This window comes from Acanthaster planci, linkage group LG07 (assembly GCF_054643075.1).
Source record: "Acanthaster planci isolate LZ-2023a linkage group LG07, COTS_SCS, whole genome shotgun sequence".
Lineage (NCBI taxonomy): Eukaryota > Metazoa > Echinodermata > Asteroidea > Valvatida > Acanthasteridae > Acanthaster > Acanthaster planci.
The window spans coordinates 6346370-6366937 of record NC_141783.1 but is presented as its reverse complement, the minus strand read 5'-3'; the positions used below and the strand labels follow the sequence as shown (position 1 = coordinate 6366937).

The following is a 20568-nucleotide window of genomic DNA, read 5'->3' as shown; positions in this document are numbered from 1 at the left end:
AGAATTTATATGGATCAACCAACCAGACCAATGTGAACCTAATATCTTCACTTGTAACTGGTTGATTCAACTAATAGTCTTCACTGCAATTCAATTCAATTCAGTCAAAGTCTCCACTGGTACTCTGTTCGTTACAGATTCAAGTCACACCAGTTAGGTCAACTATGACATAAATTTTTCACTGGTACTTGATATAAGCTTGATGTCATCACTTGTTTGTGTTCAGCTTTATGTGACTCAGAAATCTAAGTTCCACCATTCTCTGTACGACATACCTTCTGATGAACTCCAAGAAGAACGTCGCCAGAATCTGGACAATAAAGTCCACTATCACAAGCTTGTAGACCTCGGTACCAAGAAATGTCTCCCAACACTGCATCAAAAAGATGGATTCTTATGTAAATTCTCAATAATTTTTTCAACTGGCAGAAATGACAAAAAGAACAAGATATTTCAAAAACGAAAGTAATAAATAAGGCCATTAATATTTTAATACGTGTAGATCAGTGTTGTAGTTGAAACCCCCCCAAGACCATCATATGACCTCCAGTCAGAATTCAAATCACAAGCTAATCAAACGAACAGCAACTAAAGCATTCCTTTGTCACTGTACACCCTGTTACTTATGACTGGTCTTCTGATGGTCTTGACTACAACACTGATGTTGATCCCGATTTCTGGTTAGTAAAAAGGCATTGTTCTCAGGAGGGGATAAATATAAATGTGCCGTGGCATGGAACATGCACTGTGGATCCAAAGGATGTAAACCAAAACAAGAGCCCCCCGTGACCAGCCAGTGAACAATAGGTTTTGAATCCACAATATCAGAGTGATTTCAGCAAATTTCAGCAATCCTACTAAACCAGGATTTTACTGGTGAACAGGCCTGCTATGCTTTGTGTGGACCAGTGAACAAAAGACGCTGACACACACTTCATCTAGCCAAAATATTGGCTAGACTTGTGCTGGTCTTCACAAGCTGCCCCCTCCAAAAAAAAAATTAGAGGAGTTTTGGGGGTCAATGTTATCCATAAAAAAATAATGAGGAGCATTCAAAGATATTATGGTCAAGCATTAAGTTTGAAAACACGTTCATTATGTGAGTAAACTTAATTGTTTTTCTCCGTTTCTTTTCTTAACTGCACAAAAACAAATGAATGTCCACACCACATAGGCCTACGCAACATAAAAATGTGTAATGTGCGTGGGTGTATGGTCGCCGGGTCCCTTATTTCACTACTTACTGTAAATTCCAATTTAGACTTGATAATAGGTGGTGAAATTACGTGACTCTACCATCATGATCATTATATGTGACTTCACCACTGAGGACAGACACACATACAAGAGGTTCTTCATGTCCTCTGACATGCCTGAGGTCAGTTCTTTGATCAAATCTGTCCTGTGTCCGATGTGCCTGTGCTTACTCCATGCCTCATCCTCCACAGCATAGCAATTTATGCCTGTATGTTTTAGGGCGCTTACCGTGCATGGCAGCGTGTCAGCCACAGTATCGCCCTTGCACTCAATCTGGCTGAACCAATGGTATACCAACACGATCAAGATGGTAGCCTTCATCAGGAATGTCCTGCTTATACAAAAGGCAGGTTCTGAACACCAATTCCAACATGGGAAAAAATCTAAAAGAATTAACTCATAAGTCGCCAGAGTTATTTCTGAGTTAAAGGATATTAAACAAATTGTGTACAGTGTAAACCGGTAGGAACTCTCTACATTTTTCAACTACTTAATATCCATTTTCATCGCAATAGCAAAAGTGTTGAATGCACTGTCAAAACATTAGATTATAATGAATTGTGTTTTATTTTTCTGAAGGTATTTTTCTGTTACCTGAACAGAGAGAAATAAAGTGTAACCCGCGGGTTTTCGTATTTCTCCAAGTAGCCAATGACACTGAAGATGTAGGGCAGGATCAGGTTGTAGCCGCTGACCAGAAGGGCTATGGCTAGGTCTCCTATGATAATCACATCGGTCTGTGGAAACGGAAATGGAAAGAGGCATAGCTTGGGGCTGTGCGATCTATCCATGTAAGCTGACACATTGGTGTGAGTATACACTTACACATCACTCAGTGTATGATAAGGCTGCACGTATAATTTTTTTACTCAATCAATATATCAATTAATTTGTTATACTTCATAACAGATTTTTTTAAAATACCTCTGTGCTTTGTGACCACGAACGCTGTCTTTCAGAAAGCACAAAACTGGCAAAAACATTATGCCAAAAGTATCAAAATTGGACCACTCAACTCAGAATTCAAGAACTCAAAAGGTAAAGTTCTATTTGGTTGAAAGAGACTTGGAACGTGCTTAAACAAACTTTAATTACGAGCAAAAATACAACAGAATAATTAATGCATACAAAGTAATTTGCTAATTGGTTACTCAGAACCATAATCCAAAAGGCAATGATCCTTACAAAAAAAAATTGTAGACTTGTAACCCAAGAACATGCCTGACCAGAGCTTCCACAAAAAATGTGGTGTCCAAGGGAAAAAAGAACCTGAACAAATGACTAATACTGTACAGTTTCAACTTCTGTACGTGGCTGATTTCAACAGATGGAGAATTGCTCCTCTTTCTTTAAACAAAGGATGAAGTCTTTGTGACTAAGGCCAACTGTCTCCACGGTAACGCTTACCGAGAATGCCTTCTCCTTGTATACGAAGAAGATGAGGTAAGATGCCCCAGCGATGATGGCCAAGACGAGAACATTCATGGTCAGCCTGAACAGAGCCCACTTGATCTTGAAAGCCCAATCTCGCTTCTTGGAGCGGTGGTGGGAGGATAGATGCTCCTATGATTCCAGAAAAAAACATGGCATCTTGACAAGCACTGGCCTTGGGTAAAGGTTAGAGAAATGCATGCAAACGTACACGTTTGGTGCTGTCTGGGATAGAGAGAATAAGTAAGCAGTTCTCAACGTACTGGCAAAGCCAGCATTTGAAGAATGCTGACGTTTGGAACAGTTTGTAACTTTTGGAACAGTGTTGTTCTGTTTTTACAGGTTATTAAGAGAATACTGCTTATGTTATGAACTGTGTCTAAATGAAGGATCCAGGAAATGAGGTTTTCTAAGAATCACTTTCTCTGTACTCTTCTTCCATGTATGAAGACTGTTTGACATCCTGTTTTGAGTTACGCGAACTGAACGGTGCATCTTTTCAAACACTGAAAATTAACCAAGCATTTCTGAACAAATGAGGGCGCTTTTGCTTTGATGTAAGGCCAGGAAGACATGGTTCCGGGTTGCGTGTTTTCATGTTCAAATTGTGAACCCCAAATTTGCTATCGGGGAACATTTCTGTGAAAAGGATTTTCGCTGGATTATTGTCATATACTTACACAGCAATAAATTGCCAAAGAAAATAAAATCTGCCATAGCAGTGGTAAAAAAAAAATAGAAATTTTCGGCGCAAAAATGAGTGCAACATTGAGATTAAGTGCCTTGGATGACATCACAGTTCTGCTCATGCATATGCAAATAGCATTAGCATAAAACCAAAAAAGCATCAACATATGGGTTAAAATTGCAAAACACAAATTTAAAATGAGGTTAATTGAAACCCAAAGATGCAATTTCAAGGGTGTTTAGTAAAATTTATAAAAAAAATTCTATTTCCCTGGTTCCTTTAAAAGAGTGGGACTGGTACTGATATCGTATGACTTTTTCAGTGTTTTTGTCACATGGCATAAAAATATGGGCTTAATGGCTCAAACCACAAACAGTTGGAATGGACATGTCAGGGAAAATTTCAAAAAGAGGGGAAAAAACAGAAAAGCCCCAAAGCCACTCTACAGATTTTTGTGTGATTCTTGGTCAAACCCTTAGATTTTCACTGCGTCTTTCTATGTGTAATGTGCAAATAGTGGATCTCATGGAAATCACAAAATACAAACTTTATATCATTACCCTTATCAGTTTAAACATCTGGCTTGTAGAGAGCACAAGGGGGCTGTTTCTTAATTACTTACGACTATGGATACAATAACATACAAATCTATGGGAATTTGCTGTAGCCACTACTGAGCGGCTTCCATGGTGACATACATGTATGCCAGCCACAGCCATGACAGTTGAACACAGCCTTGTCTTATCTTAGATACTTACAGCCAGTTCCAGAAAGATGCTGCGCTGTTTGAGCTTGGCCGTGCTGCCAGATGTGATGCTGTAATCCCAGCCACAAAACACTTTGGGAGTGTAGAAGTTGTGCTGCCGGTCGCCGGTGATGAAGTATTTACGGTACGTCTTAGACATGCTGAGAGAGAGAAGAAAAAAGACAGGTATCCTCTTGAAGGATCCTACAATTCTTGGCACTCAGAAGGTTTGCACAAAAATTCTGTGCACAGTGATACAGTATTAAGCTTGACCCACCATGGCATTTTGGCTAGAAACCATGCAACAACAGGCTACAGTGTTCAAACTGAGAAGCCTCCACAGTGTAACAAGACCCAAGAGGCCAAGTCCCCCAAGGTTTGAGCACTTTGTGCCAGAGGACATGTAAACACGACTTGGCTACCTGAATAAACAAGCACGGCCGACAGATTCAAACATCCACTGTGCTTCTCCTTATGCATGCTAATCCCCTACTTGTTTTAAACACATTAAGTCATAGGAGTCTATGCAGGCAGACTGTGCGTTGAACTTAAACATGGCGTTTCGATGCATATCACAGGTTGGCTACTTTCCTCTTGCCCTTTCCAAATTCAAAATTTTCAGCTAAAAATAATACCATCTGTAAGTAAAAAAATGTCAAAAACATAAATATCCTGTGATGATTCTACTGTTACTAGTACACAAACTGTAAACAGGGAAGAGGAGACATATTTTCCAAACTTACCCTTGAGACAAGACTACAAAGATGAGCAGTAGGTATCCACCACTGGCAAACAGGTAAGCGACCGGCATGTTGTAATAGGCATTGCCTATCAGACTAAAGGTGTCATTGGTGTAATAGCCAAAGTACAGCTCTGTCTCAATAAACCAACCCTGCATGCACAGATGCACAACAATACAAGTGGGAAAATTTAATGCTTTTGGAGTCATATGGTCAAACTTCCATTCCATTCTGTAGCACAGAAGGCGCTGTCCAATGAGAGAAGGAAGGGAAAAACTGGATGACAGTAAAATCACTAATTTCGAGGTAGTGTACAAAAATTATTAAACACAGAAAAAAATTGGTGGCGTTAGTTTCATTGACTAAGGAGCCTCCCTTCCTTCAGATATCAAAGAGGAGAAAAGACAGAGCGTTGCAAAAGGTTTGAATTGTCCTGTCTTACAGAGGCTCCCAAACAGAAGATGAGGTGGCACTGGAAAACTCCAAGCCAGAAACCTGAAAAACTCTAAACTGGAAAACTGTACATTACAAGTGTATAATTATATGCACGACTTAATGAGACATACTGTTCTGTAAATCTTTGTCTGACAAGAAATAAATCGAAACTCCACCGGAATCCTTGCATAAAGAGAAGGGTGCACATCGTTACCCTGAATGGACATCCACTAGGGCCCACCCAAAGTATCAGCATGAATGCACTTCTACCCATGTGTAAATTATTGAGTGCACATAACATGGCTTTCATCAGAATGTGCATAAATCTTCATACGGGTCTCCACAGGGGCACCAATGGCACAGCAATGTTAATATTTAAACTGTCACTCCAGATTGTCTTTTCATCAATGGCGAAAGAGTCTCTGTGAATATGGAGAAAGTCCCATCATCCTCTTTGAAAGCACCTACCTGACCAGTCAGCAGCTCCGCCCCCGTGAAGGGCCGGCTGTTGTTCTGCGAGGGGCTGGGCATGTAGAGCAGCTGGGGGATGGTGAGGAAGCCAAAGGAGAGGATGAAGACAGGGATGTTGAGCAGTAGGAGCATCTTGAGCAGGATGAAGTAGGACTTGACCCCGCTGCCAAAGTGGCCCTCGATCTTCTTGATGGGAGCCCGCCACAGCTCCAGGGAGTAGGTCAAGTTGTAAAGCCACTCCTTGAAGCTCTCCCAGCCCTGGGAAGAGGAAAAAAGGGAAGAGGCGAAAGTGAAGTAAACAACGAGCCACTGTGACTTGTGCTCAGCGTTGTAACTAATATCATTTTTCTACAAGTCAAGTGGCAAGTCATTTTTTGGAGTCAACTCACAAGCTAGTTTTTACCAAGTCAATTCCCAAGGCCCAAGTCATTTTTTGTGGTACTTGTAGACAGTTTTCGAACATCCTTTGATTATGATGTGAGGTATGATGCCTAATGTTTTCCAATCATAATATGCTAATATTTCTAATGAAAGAACATCAGTATAATGACGATGGACAGGCTCGCTTTTGTACACGGAGTCATAGGTCATGGTTTTAACACGGTGGTAATTTCAGCCAAAGTTAATGGGGGAGGAGTCTGCCTTAACCCCCCCCTCGGCTACAACCCTATTCAGCGTTTAGCATTACAGTCAAGCAAAAGTTTCAGACCAACTAGAATTTTATTGGTATTTCTGTCACTGGGCCTACATTACATTGTCACATGGAACGATTACATAACATGTTTCATACAGTGGTACGTAACTTCAGAGTAGTGCTATTACACCATTTGAATTAATTTTGTTGCAAAGGCAGGTCTTGTGTGACATTCTGTAAGGCAGTGCGGGTAAAAAAAGGCAGACTAAGTAATCAGAAATAAAGATACTAAGGTTACACACTAAGAATAAACATAATTTGCCACGATTGATTGGTTTAAGGTTGGTTTTTCTTCAGGTTAATGCATTTTTATACAGGTGGTCCTAAACTTTTGCCAATGACTGTATTGCAAGATGTACATACATATGATATCTGGTAGCGCCAGTACTTAAACAGTCCCACTGACTTGTGCTTCTTCTTGTCGGATAGCCTCTGTATTTCTGCCCTGCAAATGAAGCAAATGACAACAACTAGGATCAAACCTGAATGCTGAATTGTGTGCATTTTAAATCCATACTAATATAAATCATACATGTGCTACAAAAAAGAGTGGGAAATTTGTAGGGCAGCAAGTTTATGACAATTGTTTCAAGTGATTAATTTTTCCTTTGCAATTAATTTTCTTTTGACTGATTGAACACCAAAAATAAAAAAATTTATATAGGCTTAAAAGTTTATGTGTTATGGGAACCAACAAATAGATCTCTTGAAGAAAAGGTCTACATTTTTTTTGTATGGGCAGCGTTTTGTGAATGGGTTATTGGAGGTTTTTGGACTTAAAATTTTAGACCATTCTTTTGTGATTCTTCGAAGTGTTCCAAATAACTGAGTAGAAATCTTGCCAAATAATCACCACATCAACTAATTAATCAAGTAAACAAATAACACTTAAAGCCTTTGAAATTTTATAATGTAACACGTTAACCTTCCTTGTAGTATGCATTTAAGAGATGGCATTAAACACATCCTCCATGAAACTGTCAGTGAAAACTCACTGTGGGTTTAGACTTTCTCTGGTGGTAAACTGGTACAAAAACTGTGCCATAACAGTGTGGGTACCTGACTTTCCGCTTGGTGCCCAGGCTCCCCTGTATGTTGCGGATGGTGTTCTTCCGGTTGAGGGAGTGCCCCCTGCCACGCCCCTCCACGCTGTCCTCGTCAGCCAGGATCCGCTCAATCATCATCTCCACGTTGAGATTGTCATCACCCCCCTGCCTTTTTGAAGACGCTGACATGGAACGCCCACGGCGCAGGGACTTCTGGGAGCGTTTGCGGAGCCATTTGTTGCTTGAGGTAGCGGACGATAAGGTTCGGCCTACATAGGACCAACCAATCCTCATGCATAGGTCAGGTATCCACCACAGCGTAAGATCCAAAGTTAACAGAAAGTTCTTCTTTAAAAGTCTCCTTTCAAAGTTACAGCCAAACACTCAAACTGAACTAAGATGTGTACAAATGCACGCCCATGCATGGATCACTCAAAAGCTCACAATTTTTTTTTGGAAAGCATAAACCATTCCCTTTTCAATCAAAGCTTTTGTTCTGTCTGCTAATTTGCTCTGTCCACTGAATAAGGTTTGATCAATAATCAGGAAGCTAGCGGTACATCTTGAGATGGTTGAGAGGAAGCATTTATCACTTACACGTATTTGTCTTTACAGTGTGTGTCATGTACCTCTTAACTGGGTAAGAATGCCCCTGTGTTTGTCCGACTTTCTTTGAAATAATTTCAGTGTGCATAAACTATTGCAGACTTTTGTGTTCAGATGTTTTGGCTGTTCCCCTGAACCGTCCAAAACGAAGCCTTCATTTCTATTCAAGTGGTTTTCAATAGGACCTAACCCTGACTAAAGGCAACAGTATAAACCCTGCTGCACTTTGCATTAAGCTGAGGCCGCTGTGTAATGTAACAGTTCCAAAGCTGGTATGTGTCTCCTAGGCACTGCTTAGTGTCACAAAAGGTCACACTGCACTGCTGCAATCTAATGGAATTTGTTGCATTTACCACGGTTGTCATTTAACCTGTGTTGCATTCAGCTGCAGTTAGCAAGCTCGAGAGATTAATTGAATGGAAAAGAAAAGTGGAAAAGGAATGCAGTGGAAAAGAAAAATATTTCACACCAAGTGGAATATTCAATCAGTCAATCTGAGGCTCACCTAGCTGTCTGCTGGGGAGCATTTCCATTACTGAGGATGGATCCCGTAGGTTAGCGGCAATCAGCTCCCTCTCAATGATCTCATTTTCGTCCTCATTGCTGGAACGGTAGGACACACTAGAGGCGTTGGACACGCTGCGGTCGCGTTGGTAAGGATCACCTGGCCGGAGGTCATTGGGCGAGACAACTGGGCTTGTCTCTGGCTCCGAGAAGGCTGGGTTAACTGATCAGAAAATGCAAGGAAATGTGCTGGCTTTCAATGAAGTCACAAACACGTACAGTACTGAACAGGCGCATGTACAAGTGAATACCTGAAGAGGTTTTCACTGCTACAGTAGCCCAAACCATCTGACTTTAGGGGGATGGGCATGTAAAATCTTAGCCCCATCAGTGTCGTCAGCCTGATCTCAAGCTCTACAGTAAGTTTCAAGTGGTTAGACAAATTGAAAACTCCACAGAAGAAAATGAAGCAGTGGACTATTCCATCGGATGCCTCTATCTGAAGACAAAGACAAAGCCAACATTTGGAAAACTTCCTTTTTTATAAAAATTATTGAATTCAGGTTTGGACACTTGTTGAAAAATGAATGCAACACAGCAACAGTCCGTTCCTTAAATCGCAGAATGACACAACATGTACATGTACATTGTACACTTGGTACAGTTGATAAATTTGAAGTTTAAAAGTAAAATCTGTGAAAAATGTTCTTGTTTACACACTTATTGACAATGAACTAGTCTTCTCAAAACAGATCAAATTAAGGCCAAAGTAAATGCTTAGTAAATGCTTAGTATTCATGTGCTGGGTGAGTGTAGCCAAATGTAGCTATGTAATAATCAAAGATCGTATAGCGCCGCATAGCGGCGCAAGATGGAAAACTTCACCGCAAATACACGTAAAACGTTGTAATTGCATAGGTGCCATTTGAGTAAGCGATACGTCTGCGCAATGCACATTAATGCACAGGCACAGGCGCCGCGGCAGGCACATGCACCTGGTGAGCCTGCGCCAAAGCATGACGGTAAACTACGCAGGCATATCGCTTGCTCAAATGGTGCCCGTGGTAATTACACTTTTTGGGCAGAGTTATCCATCTTGCGCCTTTGGCGCTATACGATCTTTGGTAATAATATGTGTTTGCAGACATAAAGCTCATATACAGAACATGTACTGTTTCACATGTACATGTAGCATACATAAAAGTACATGTAAATGCCTCCAAACAGACTTTGAGCCTCACAAAATTATCCCAACACAGACAAAATAATTAGAAAAGCTTTGGACTGAATGAAATAACACTCAATGTAAAAGACAATTTTTTGCATAACCACTGGCACTACTGATGACATGTTGGGAATAGAGATGGTTGGACAGGGATGTACATGTGCTTGAACCGTAGGACAAAATTTGTGAAAATCACAGAAACATGTAGATTGCCAGGAATTGAATGAAAACAATAATATTCACTCTTTCTGTGCATTTTTTCTGCATTAATTTGTGCAGACTAAATGTACTTAAATGATAAAAATTATTGAATTTTACCCTCTGAATCAATCCACTGCAAGTCTGCATTTGGGGTTTCTATTTCTAGAAGTCAACAGTTGTTGTTTTTTTTTCCAAAAGGACTAAAACTTAAATCTGTGTTAGACTCTAAATGCCAAATCCATGTACATGTGCATGTGCAAGCAAAGCCTTTCTTTCTGTAGAGTCATTCCAACGTTTTTCCCTAAATCAAAGCCCAGGTTCTCATGCAGCACTACAACACTTTTGTGAATTTTTCAAAAATCTTTGTCAGACTCAGAAACCGACTCACACAAAACAGATAACTTACTGTTGCATTGGGATGGGCTAATCGTGTTTCGATGCCGACCGAAGGAGACCATTACGACAAGGGTCAGTACATGTATATGGTCATGCCACTTACATGTACATAGAATGAATAGGACTCAACAGAGTGATGGCAAGTGTGCCTACAGAATACACATCTTGTGTGTCTGTACTGCAAGCTGCTTTGGCCTATGCATATAATCATATTGACACTGACTATCTACACAGAAACAACACACACATATTACACATGATGAGAGTGGTAACAAACAAAATGCTCCACAACAAAATGCCAACAATGTACACATACAGGGGTCCAGTAAGCCTTTTGCGAGTTCAATTTGACCCAAATCTGGTACACTGAGTTCTTTGAATTCACGTGAACATAATTTGAATTCTCCATACTAAAACCACTGTTGCTATACCTTGTGATGAGGGGCAAGCTTTTTCTGAGTTACATGTACATAAGAGATGCCTTACAACAATATACTGTTCTCAAAGGATAAGAAGGGCACAAAGGAACCAGTCCATTCCAGAAATGGTGGTCGCTCTGCAAATCACGAGGTATAGCAACAGTGTCTTTAGTCTGGGGAATTCAAATCGTTATGTTTATGTGCAATCAGATAACTCAGTGTACAAGATTTCATTCAAATTTAACTCGCAAATGGCTTATTCATTAAAACCATGCAGAAAGTAGCAACCACAAAGTCAGGCGCAGAGGAAATTACATTTAGACCTACATGTACTGCTGTATTCTCTTCAAAAGTGAAACAGTGCCTTGCCTTGCAGTATCAAGGAAGATTACAGTGAAAAATGAGCTTGAAAACAGTAAAAACTCAGGCATCGTGCTTGCATGATGCATGTGCATGCCTAAAGCTAATTTCACATTTTTTGCCTTGTTCTAATTACAAGTGGCTTCATTTCATCCTTGAGAATGATGACATTTTGTTCTTCGAGGATGACATTATGCAAAGAGTACCCGGTACTTGACATGCTATTACAAATATCAGAAAAAGGTCAGACGAATTGGATGCATTTTCTGCAAGTGCTGCATGTGTGTGGAAAAGGGCCTTCCCTAGGTTATGGGGACAAAGAAGGCAACTTTCTTTTGATGGCCAAACTAGGACGGAGATACATGTACTAGTACATGTGCGGGGACATTCTGCTGTCCCCACAACGTTCTTCCCAGAAAAATAGGTGAAATGACAGGTGTTGATACCCACAACAACAGGAATATGTTATGTGTATGCAGGTGCTCTTGTGGACACTTATGGGTACATGTACCTACAAAATAGGATGACCCATACTCAATCAATTATCAAGTATTCAAATTTCTTTTTCAAAATTGAATATTCAAAAGTGAAAATAAAGGGAAAACAATTCAATTCTGTGGTGGCAAAATTACATTCTAACAGCACATTTCAAAGTTTGCCAGTAAATTTAAGGTAACTAATGCATATGTTGAACAGTAAGACCACAAAATGACTTCTCCCTGTCGGACGGTTAAAATAAATAAAATAATAAATTACCGATCAGGATGAAATGTCAGTTGGACCTCCTGGTCTCTTCCTTTAATTATGGAATGAGTCCACCTCAACAACGTAGACAACCCCGGAACAAGGAAGAGTTTGTTTCTGCTTTTGTTGGGATATGCTTTGACTGAATATTTGAATACTGTACATTTGATCGAATACTGAATATATTTGGAAGGTCGAATTTTCAAATATTTAACAATCTGATTTGACTTATGCAGCCTTAAAGAAATGTGACCGAAAAACAGGTTCCGCCTCATTTTACGATAGCAAGTACCAAATGTACTTCAATTTGATTCAATTCCAGGTCGAAAATGTGACTGGAACTTCAACATGAGTCTTAAGACATCACTTGGGTAACTTCGAGTTTGCTTACATGTAGTTTGCATTTCAAAGAGTAAACTGAGCCCTTTGTTTTGATACATGTATTGTACTTCTACAAGTATCACATGGACATTATGTGAGCAACACTTTGAGGTTTTCGATTTATTATAATGTGCAAGATTCTTCTGAGGCCTTGAACTCAATAAGTGGCTCTAGTGACTTCTGACTTTGAGATTGGGTGACACATTTGATTCACACTGTAACTGTACGCTCATGAATGAAGTGACACTCACTATTTCCCATCTGAATGTACGAGCTGTGCGGGTCGTAGTCCTCATCCCCATATGCCAGGCGAGCTGAGCGCCTGTCCCCCAGGCGAGGTGAGTTCCGGGCACTCAGGCGAGGCGAGGCCCGACCATCAAACCTGGGTGAACTCCTCCCGCTGAGGGCCGGGGAGTGACGCCCATCCAGTCGCGGAGATGGCTGCCCATCCAATCTGGGTGACTGCCGACCACCCATTCTTGGAGAGTAACGACCATCCATCCTGGGAGAATGTCTGCAAAAATTGTTCAGTAAGAAATTACAGTGAATGCACACTGATCTATGAGGTGATGAAAGACAATAAAGATGCAATTCATTGGAATACAAGATACAATCAGACGATAAAAATATAATGTGGGTTTGGCAACAAATCCAAAGATCCAAAATTCCAAAGATCCAAAGCTTCAAAGTTCCAAAGATCCACAATTCAAAGCTCCAAAGTTCCAAAGATCCAAAGATCTTTGGGCTTACATGTAGGTCCATAATTGAGGTACATGTACACTAGGTTTTACTTAAATTTATTCCCTGCTAAATGTCATCAAATCATCCAACTCACCACCTGCCCAATATACATTCATTTCATTGAAATGTCCAATATCATGTAAGGCATCTGCAGTTGTACATAGTATGCACATGCACATGAGGGCTTACTGGAAGAGCCTACAGATTATTTATTATTTATAATTCACATGGGCGTCAATCGGTTAGGGACGGGGGAATATGTCAACCTTACTTTTTTTAAAGTGGTTGATACCATTTTCCCCTACTTGCATGTGAAAAATACACAATTTCAAAAGAGAAAGATAATTTGAAAATAAAATACAAAATCTTGAATGGCATTTGCTGAATACAAATTGGCTTTAGTGGTCAGAAATCGCCTCAGATCTCACCATAGAACATCTTGAACCCAAAATTTCCCAAGGCCCTTAAGTAGGGCCAGGACCCCATGCCATTGGGGCTTCACCCTTCTTGCTCACATTAGTTCTGATCAAGGTGATGTCCCCCTCAACCTCTGAGAGGCAATAGATGCCCTTTGTGAGTCGTTTAATAATTGACAAATTATCCCAGCTCAATAATATTAGCATCTACCGGTAGTGAGAACTGAATGTAAAAACAGGATATAAAACGATGAATCGGGGAACAAAAGACATTCATTCAAAAACTTATGAAGGCTTGGCAAACCCAAGGAGTGTGTTATTCTGGAAAAGAACAAGGAAGAACTGAGGAAGAACAGACAGGATTGACAAATTATTCAAAAATACCTCAGACAGTCTCCCTTTTCAATAATGTGCAACTTGACCGTGTATTAGATATAGCTTGTCAAGTCTCGCCGTGATCTCTCGTGTTTTAGTGGATGCTCAAGGGTGCGCAAAAACTTTTGAATCTCCGTCACCCAGTGACTGTTCTGGCCTCTACTCAGCAGTCTTTTGCATAACTTTTGCCTACTTCATTTATCGGTAAGCAATATCTCTTGATCAGGAGGTCTTAAATATATTTTCCCCCTTTTCTAGGCCTTTTTTAGGCCTAGATTCTTCTAAAAATGGAAGACGAAATGAAATCAGACTCCTCATGGGTCCAACCAGCACAATTTAATCAATATCCCCAATCCAACCGTTTCCATAATGAGAACCAACACAGGTCAACACTACACAGATTAATCAGTCAGGCTCAAGAGGAATCCCAACCTCGATCTAAACATGCTAAAAGCCGTAAACGACCAAAACACGTATCATACAGTGATGTCTGCACAGACTCAGACAACGATCCCCATCAAAATTCCTAACCTTAACGTTGTTTCACCCAGAGCCAAGATACTAAAAGCCAACCAACTCTAGTCATCATCAACTCCCCAGATGTCAAACTAGCTAAGGTTAACCCCATCAAAATAGCCAAAGCTCTGAATAGTCTCGGCGGCAATTCCGTAAAAAGTGTCTCCAAGAATAACCAAGGGGGCATTACTGTGAGATGTCATACTTCAGCACAGGCAAGAAAACTAAAACCAATGTCTCAATTAGATCAATAGGCCATAACCACTGAATACGCAAAATCAGAAACACAAAGTAAGGGAGTTGTCACTGGAATACCCGCCGATATTGATGAAAAAGAAATTCTGGAGGCCTGCCAGAAGAATTGAGTCTTGGAGGTTAAATGCCTGATGCGTAGAAAAAACGGCCAATTAGAGAAAAGTCTCTCTGTCTGCCTAACATTCAACACAACCACCCTTCCTGACACTTTCCAACTAGGCTATAAGAACTTCCGGGTTAAAGCTTTCATCTCCCCTGTAATCCGATGCTTCAATTGCCAACGACTTGGCCATGTAGCTAGTAACTGCCGTAGTTCATTTAGATCTGTAAGATGTGGAGGATCCCATTCATATGATCAATACCAACAAAGAGACCAGGTCAAGTGTTGCAGATGTGGGGAACAACACTCATCAGCTTACATGTGGTGCAACACTATCAAACAAGAACGAATCCAAAATAGCAAAGTTTCATACAACATATCATACGCTGACGCAGCAAGAGCCATCAAGACAGACATCTCCATAAGCCCCGATATAGCTACTCAACCATCGGCACCTGAAATGCTACCAAGAGGGACTCCAGAGAAGAGATCGATTGCAAACTCCACCAACACAAAGATAAAGAACAGTACATCTAACCGATCCCAAACCACACCACCTGCCAAACAACGAAAAGATCCTACTAATCAAACTGAACAAATGACATCCACACAAACGGACCCCCACATCAGTGCCTCTGCAGTGAGCTAAACATTTTAGAACTACTCACTGGAGTGATGCCAATCTGGGACACTATCAAAGGCAAAGATGAAAGAACAGCTGCAACTAAACCCCTAATAGATCACCTCCGCCCTGGACCTGAGGAATCTGGAAAGTGTACAGAAAAACATGGAAGACGAAGAACTACACCAACCAGTGCAAGCAAAACAGATACGCCGAAATGGCACCAAATGAAGACAGGAACACAAGCTACCAACGCCCAACAAAGCGCAAACCAATTCCTCCAAAAAGAAACCCAAACAAATAAACATGAATATTCATATTCTTATGACAGGCTTATTTCTTGTACAGTGGAATGCACAATCCCTCATAGACTATTAAAAGGAACTTAAAGAAGCCATTCATTCTTGGTCCACAAAACCAGATATCATTTGCATCCAAGAAACATGGTTAAATAAAGACAAGAATTTTAGATTACCTAATTATGACATCTACCAATATGATAGAAACAACACTGGTGGTGGTGGTGGGTGTGCTCTTTTGATAAAGTGTGGTGTTGCCTTTAAAAACAAAACAAGTTCTAGCACCCCAGTAGAATTCCAAATGGGCGAAATCTTTGATGACCGCAATAACAAAATCAGCATAATTAATATGTATTACCCATGCTCTCAACTACATGTAGATCTTGATTCACTTAACAAGATCATTGAAAAAAATGCAGATAAGCATAACTTGTGGTGACTTCAATGACCATAACCCACTGTGGGGTAGCTCTAAACTTGACCATAATGGAAAAATTATTGATGACATCATTTCCAACAACAACAACCTGGTTTGTCTTAACACTGGTGAAGGCAGTAGAGTTACTTCATGTCACAGCCCTCTCTCTTGCATTGATATCATTGGCTTCCCCTTGTATAGCCTCCAAACACTAAACATTTCCCCTTAAGAATCAGAGAATACCTACTCATCATTTTCAACATGGTGTGGCACGCCTCTCAATGTTCAAAACAGTGAAAGATACAATCTTCATTTCTATTCTCAAACCAGGGAACGATGCCACCAACCCTTCATCTTATCATCCTAGCTCTGACCTCCTCTCTGTCCAAATTAATTAATGGAACGTACTCCCTGCTTAACTCTCGCCTGCTCTGGTTCATAGAAACTCACAACCTTTTCAGTCAGCAACAGAGCGGGTTCCGGAAAGAACGAAGTACAAAAGATCACATTCTTCATCTCGAAGCTGAGTTTCTTCAAAATTTTCCTTGCTGTAGAATGGATAGAGTGTGTCAAACCTCTTCATTCATGTATTTTTAATGACTGTTTCAGTGCCATACAAGCCATCTTTAATCCCATACATGTACCTCAGAATAAAATTGTCTGTGATATCTGACGTATTGATTAATTGATTTATTGCTATTTATATACATTCATATACAATAGAAATAAATAAATAAACATCCAGCATCAAGGTAACTCTGTGACTTTTGAATGGGTTCCCGGCCACAGCGGTATTCCCGGTAACGAAAAAGCTGACAGAATAGCCAAGTTAGGAACTAAAAAATCACAGGTCGACCATCAAATTGCGCTATCTGACACTGAAATTAAGCAATGCCTAAAAAAAGACCTTGTAGATGAGTGGAAAAAATCCATTCGGAATCTCAACCCGTCTAAACACTTTATTATTAATCCCTCCTTCACCTTCACAAACTGGAAAAAAGACGCCCAGAAGAAATCGCTGTTCATAGACTTCGCCTGGGCTTATGTAGAGGTCTGAAAACTTTCCTCCATTAGTGAATGCCCAGACAGCCTACATGTACGTGACATTTAAAACACTACGGATGATGTCGAACATCTCATGCTCAAATGTAAAAAATTCACTTCCCAAAGAAAATCCCTCCAAAAGACACTCGGTTTAACAGACTTAAAATGACACTCCAACATTTACTGGGACAAAAACAATTCTGTCACCAAATACTCCAATACATCCACAACGGCAATGAACATGTAAGCATCTAACTCCTTGTATCACTTGATAATGCCTCCTGATTTTGTAGATATTGCGCATGAGCAGGAGAGGGAAGTGTCGATGGTTGGCTGGACATAGTGTTGCGTATCATCAACTGAAGGTGTCGCGGACCTGCGAAGAACCTGGGGGGGTCCAGGCCCTTAAACTGCAAGGTACATGTACATGGTCTGACCTTGTAGGGCACCAGCAACACCTGAACACTGCATGTCTGGAGGATCATTGGTGTTTCCCTCACTTCTGCCTCCATGCTTTACTGAGACCACTTTTACAGTCTTTTTTATCACTAGTCGTCTCGTGTTTTTTGCCTTTTGTTTTCTGCTAGCTCTCGTGCATCCTTGTAATCACTGTCTGAGTTTTAGTTGCTTCTCTAATGTATTGTTATGCTTTCCTATATTAGCTCATGGCATAAAGGGCACCAGACTGCTGTATATGTACATGCCATTTCACCCACAACAACCGTCAGGTATTAACATTTGATATTGACCGCTGAGAAGTGATAATGCCCACTGGCATCTGGATGCAAGACAGTTTAATCGATTCTGATTGGTCAAGAATCTGTGAGCACAAGGCTCGCCACGCGCCCGCCAAGTCCATATAAGAAGATTTTTTCGAACAACTTGCACAAGGAATACACTGTACCATAAAATGGACAGATGTGTTTGGGAAAGTGAAAGTAAAATTCTAGAACAAAATTGTTGGAAATCCATCATATGTTGACTTCTCTGACTGAATGTGGATGTGCTGAACACTGATAATGCACTCATAATTGGCAGCGTCCGGTCTCCTGAGCCGTTTTAAGCGCATGTTTAAGATCAACCAAGCACATATTTATTCCCTTATTAGTATTATTTACAATGTGGCATACCTGTAGGAGAAATCTTCTGGGTATTGCTGCTGCTGTTGATGAAGGTATTGTTGCTCCTGCAGGCGCTGCTGTTCCTGCAGGCGCTGCTGTTCCTGCAGACTCCGTTGTTCCTGCAGATATTGCTGTTCCTGCAGACTCCGTTGTTCCTGCAGATATTGCTGTTCCTGCAGGCGCTGCTGTTCCTGCTGGGAGTAGCGAGGGTCCACATGCTGGAAGTCCTGCCCTGCTGTCACCATTGCACCGGTGCCACTCGGTGGCCGGCTGTAGTGCGTTGAGTTGTCATAGCCGTACGGCATCGAAGGGCTGTGAGGAGGTCTGGGTTGGCTCGGTGCAACATTTCGAGAGGTGGGGCTGCTCCGGGCAGGGCCAGCAGTTCGGGCTGGGCCAGCACTACCGGCTGGGCCAGCATTACGAGCAGGGCTCTTGCCTGCGGCACTACGAGCAGGGCTCTTACCAGCCGAAGTCCGGCGGGCGGGGTTTTTGCCTGCTTGCCCTTTTGGAGCTTGCTTCTTTCGGCCTTGGTTTTGCTTCTTATCTGGCATGGTGCCTCACTGTTAAGCCACTCCTTTCTTACATGTCATGATCTCAGTAGGCTATGGTTGGCTTGTCACCATTCTACCAAAATGACATCCTGGTTGAGGAAAAAAAATGCACCATAAAGTTTAATTCAAACACTTTCAAACTCATTAAAGTTTGACGACCAAAACATAGCACTCGAGTTCAAAAACCTCGCCACTGCCGAAGTCACTTGTACTTTATCACAAGAGTGCCAACTTATCATACTCCAAAAGAATGAAAGCTACCGAACGCCAACGGTACACATTTCCATCTTTTGTGTAAGTCAAACATCCATGGTGCCTCACTGTTAAGCCACTCCTTTCTTACATGTCATGATCTCAGTAGGCTATGGTTGGCTTGTCACCATTCTACCAAAATGACATCCTGGTTGAGGAAAAAAAATGCACCATAAATTTTAATTCAAACACTTTCAAACTTATTAAAGCCTGACGTCCAAAACAGCGCACACAAGTTCAAAAACCTCGCCACTGCCGAAGTCACCTGTACTTTATCACAAGAGTGCCAACTTATCATACTCCAAAAGAATGAAAGCTACCGAACACCAACGGTACACATTTCCATCTTTTGTGTAAGTCATACATCCATTAAATATAGTTTTTCTTATTAAAACTCATAATTTTCTAAGACTCATAATTTCCAAAACCAAAAGACCCATACAGAGTGGAGACATAATCTTGGACTAAAGAAAAAACCCAGAAGATCCCAATCTATTGATCAAATCCACTAGACTTCCTTTACGGGAAACAACATTTTTAAGACAAGCTGACATGTCAAAACTGCAGTATTCAAAAGGTAGAAAGAAAAAGAGAAAGAGAAAAACTAGCATACATGTACACTGAGAAAGTACCCAAAATGTTTTCACAAGTATGTTCCTTTATACAGGAACACGCATGTTCCCATTTCTCTGGTACAAACACTTTTTCTTCCTGGAAAAGTGAAACAACAGTTTGGCAAAACTTACAGCACCCAAGCATGACAATCAACAATGAAATATTTCAGCTTTGTTCTGTTAGTGACTTGTTTGGGGTCAGAAACACAAACACAATGGTTTGCACATATATACATGTACACGTATACACAGTTGCCTATGAAGGATACGGCTGTTTTATGGGCAAATATTACGCACGCACGCACATGTATAGACTACAAAGTGCACTGTCATAACTACTATTCAATACTAAAAATAAAAAACCTGTAAGATCCAAGTCTCTTAATCATAGTTCATAACCTTTAATAGAAGGTTCACTTCTGCCTGTTGCCTATACAAAAAGAAAGACTATATTACATCTATTCACCGTGTAGTTGGTGTCACCATTTCAGGTGTAACGGAAAACCTTGAATCCCTTCCAAACAAACAAACAAACAAACAAAATTTAAAAAGGAAAACCAAAACAAGAGTTTACACTGAGTGTCAAAACAAATAGCAGCCTTCATGTACATGCACACATTATATGGCTTCAGTGGTTATGGCAAAACTGGCCAAAGTTGAGTTCTGAAATGTGTTCGACTTCTACAACTTTGCTGTAGCAAACTTTGACTATGGTACACTGTAATATCACAAATCCATGCACTTAAAAATGAACCGGTCTACATCCATTCCAGGGATGTCCCTCTCATCCAAAGCCAGGGTCAAACCACATACAGATATCAAGAGTGGAAATTATAGCTTATATAATGTAAATTCCACTGTCTTTCCCACTGAGATGTTTGTTGAATAAACACCCATGGAG

General features: G+C 40.7%; 1 protein-coding gene across 1 annotated transcript in view; it reads right to left on the bottom strand.

The window, feature by feature from the left end:
- Positions 1-18919, bottom strand: part of tmc5 (transmembrane channel like 5) — a 28899-nt gene extending 9980 nt beyond the window's left edge. Inside the window, exons 1-12 of the mRNA XM_087139262.1 lie at positions 18260-18919; positions 12595-12857; positions 8619-8840; positions 7521-7776; positions 6825-6906; positions 5765-6025; positions 4865-5013; positions 4135-4282; positions 2665-2820; positions 1852-1994; positions 1486-1588; positions 276-373 (exon numbers count right to left, since the gene is read on the bottom strand). Of these exons, the coding sequence (XP_086995388.1) occupies positions 276-373; positions 1486-1588; positions 1852-1994; positions 2665-2820; positions 4135-4282; positions 4865-5013; positions 5765-6025; positions 6825-6906; positions 7521-7776; positions 8619-8840; positions 12595-12857; positions 18260-18801 (2423 nt within the window). The 5' untranslated portion in view covers positions 18802-18919. The remainder of the gene's footprint in view (positions 1-275; positions 374-1485; positions 1589-1851; positions 1995-2664; positions 2821-4134; positions 4283-4864; positions 5014-5764; positions 6026-6824; positions 6907-7520; positions 7777-8618; positions 8841-12594; positions 12858-18259) is intronic.
- Positions 18920-20568: the final 1649 nt, after the last annotated feature.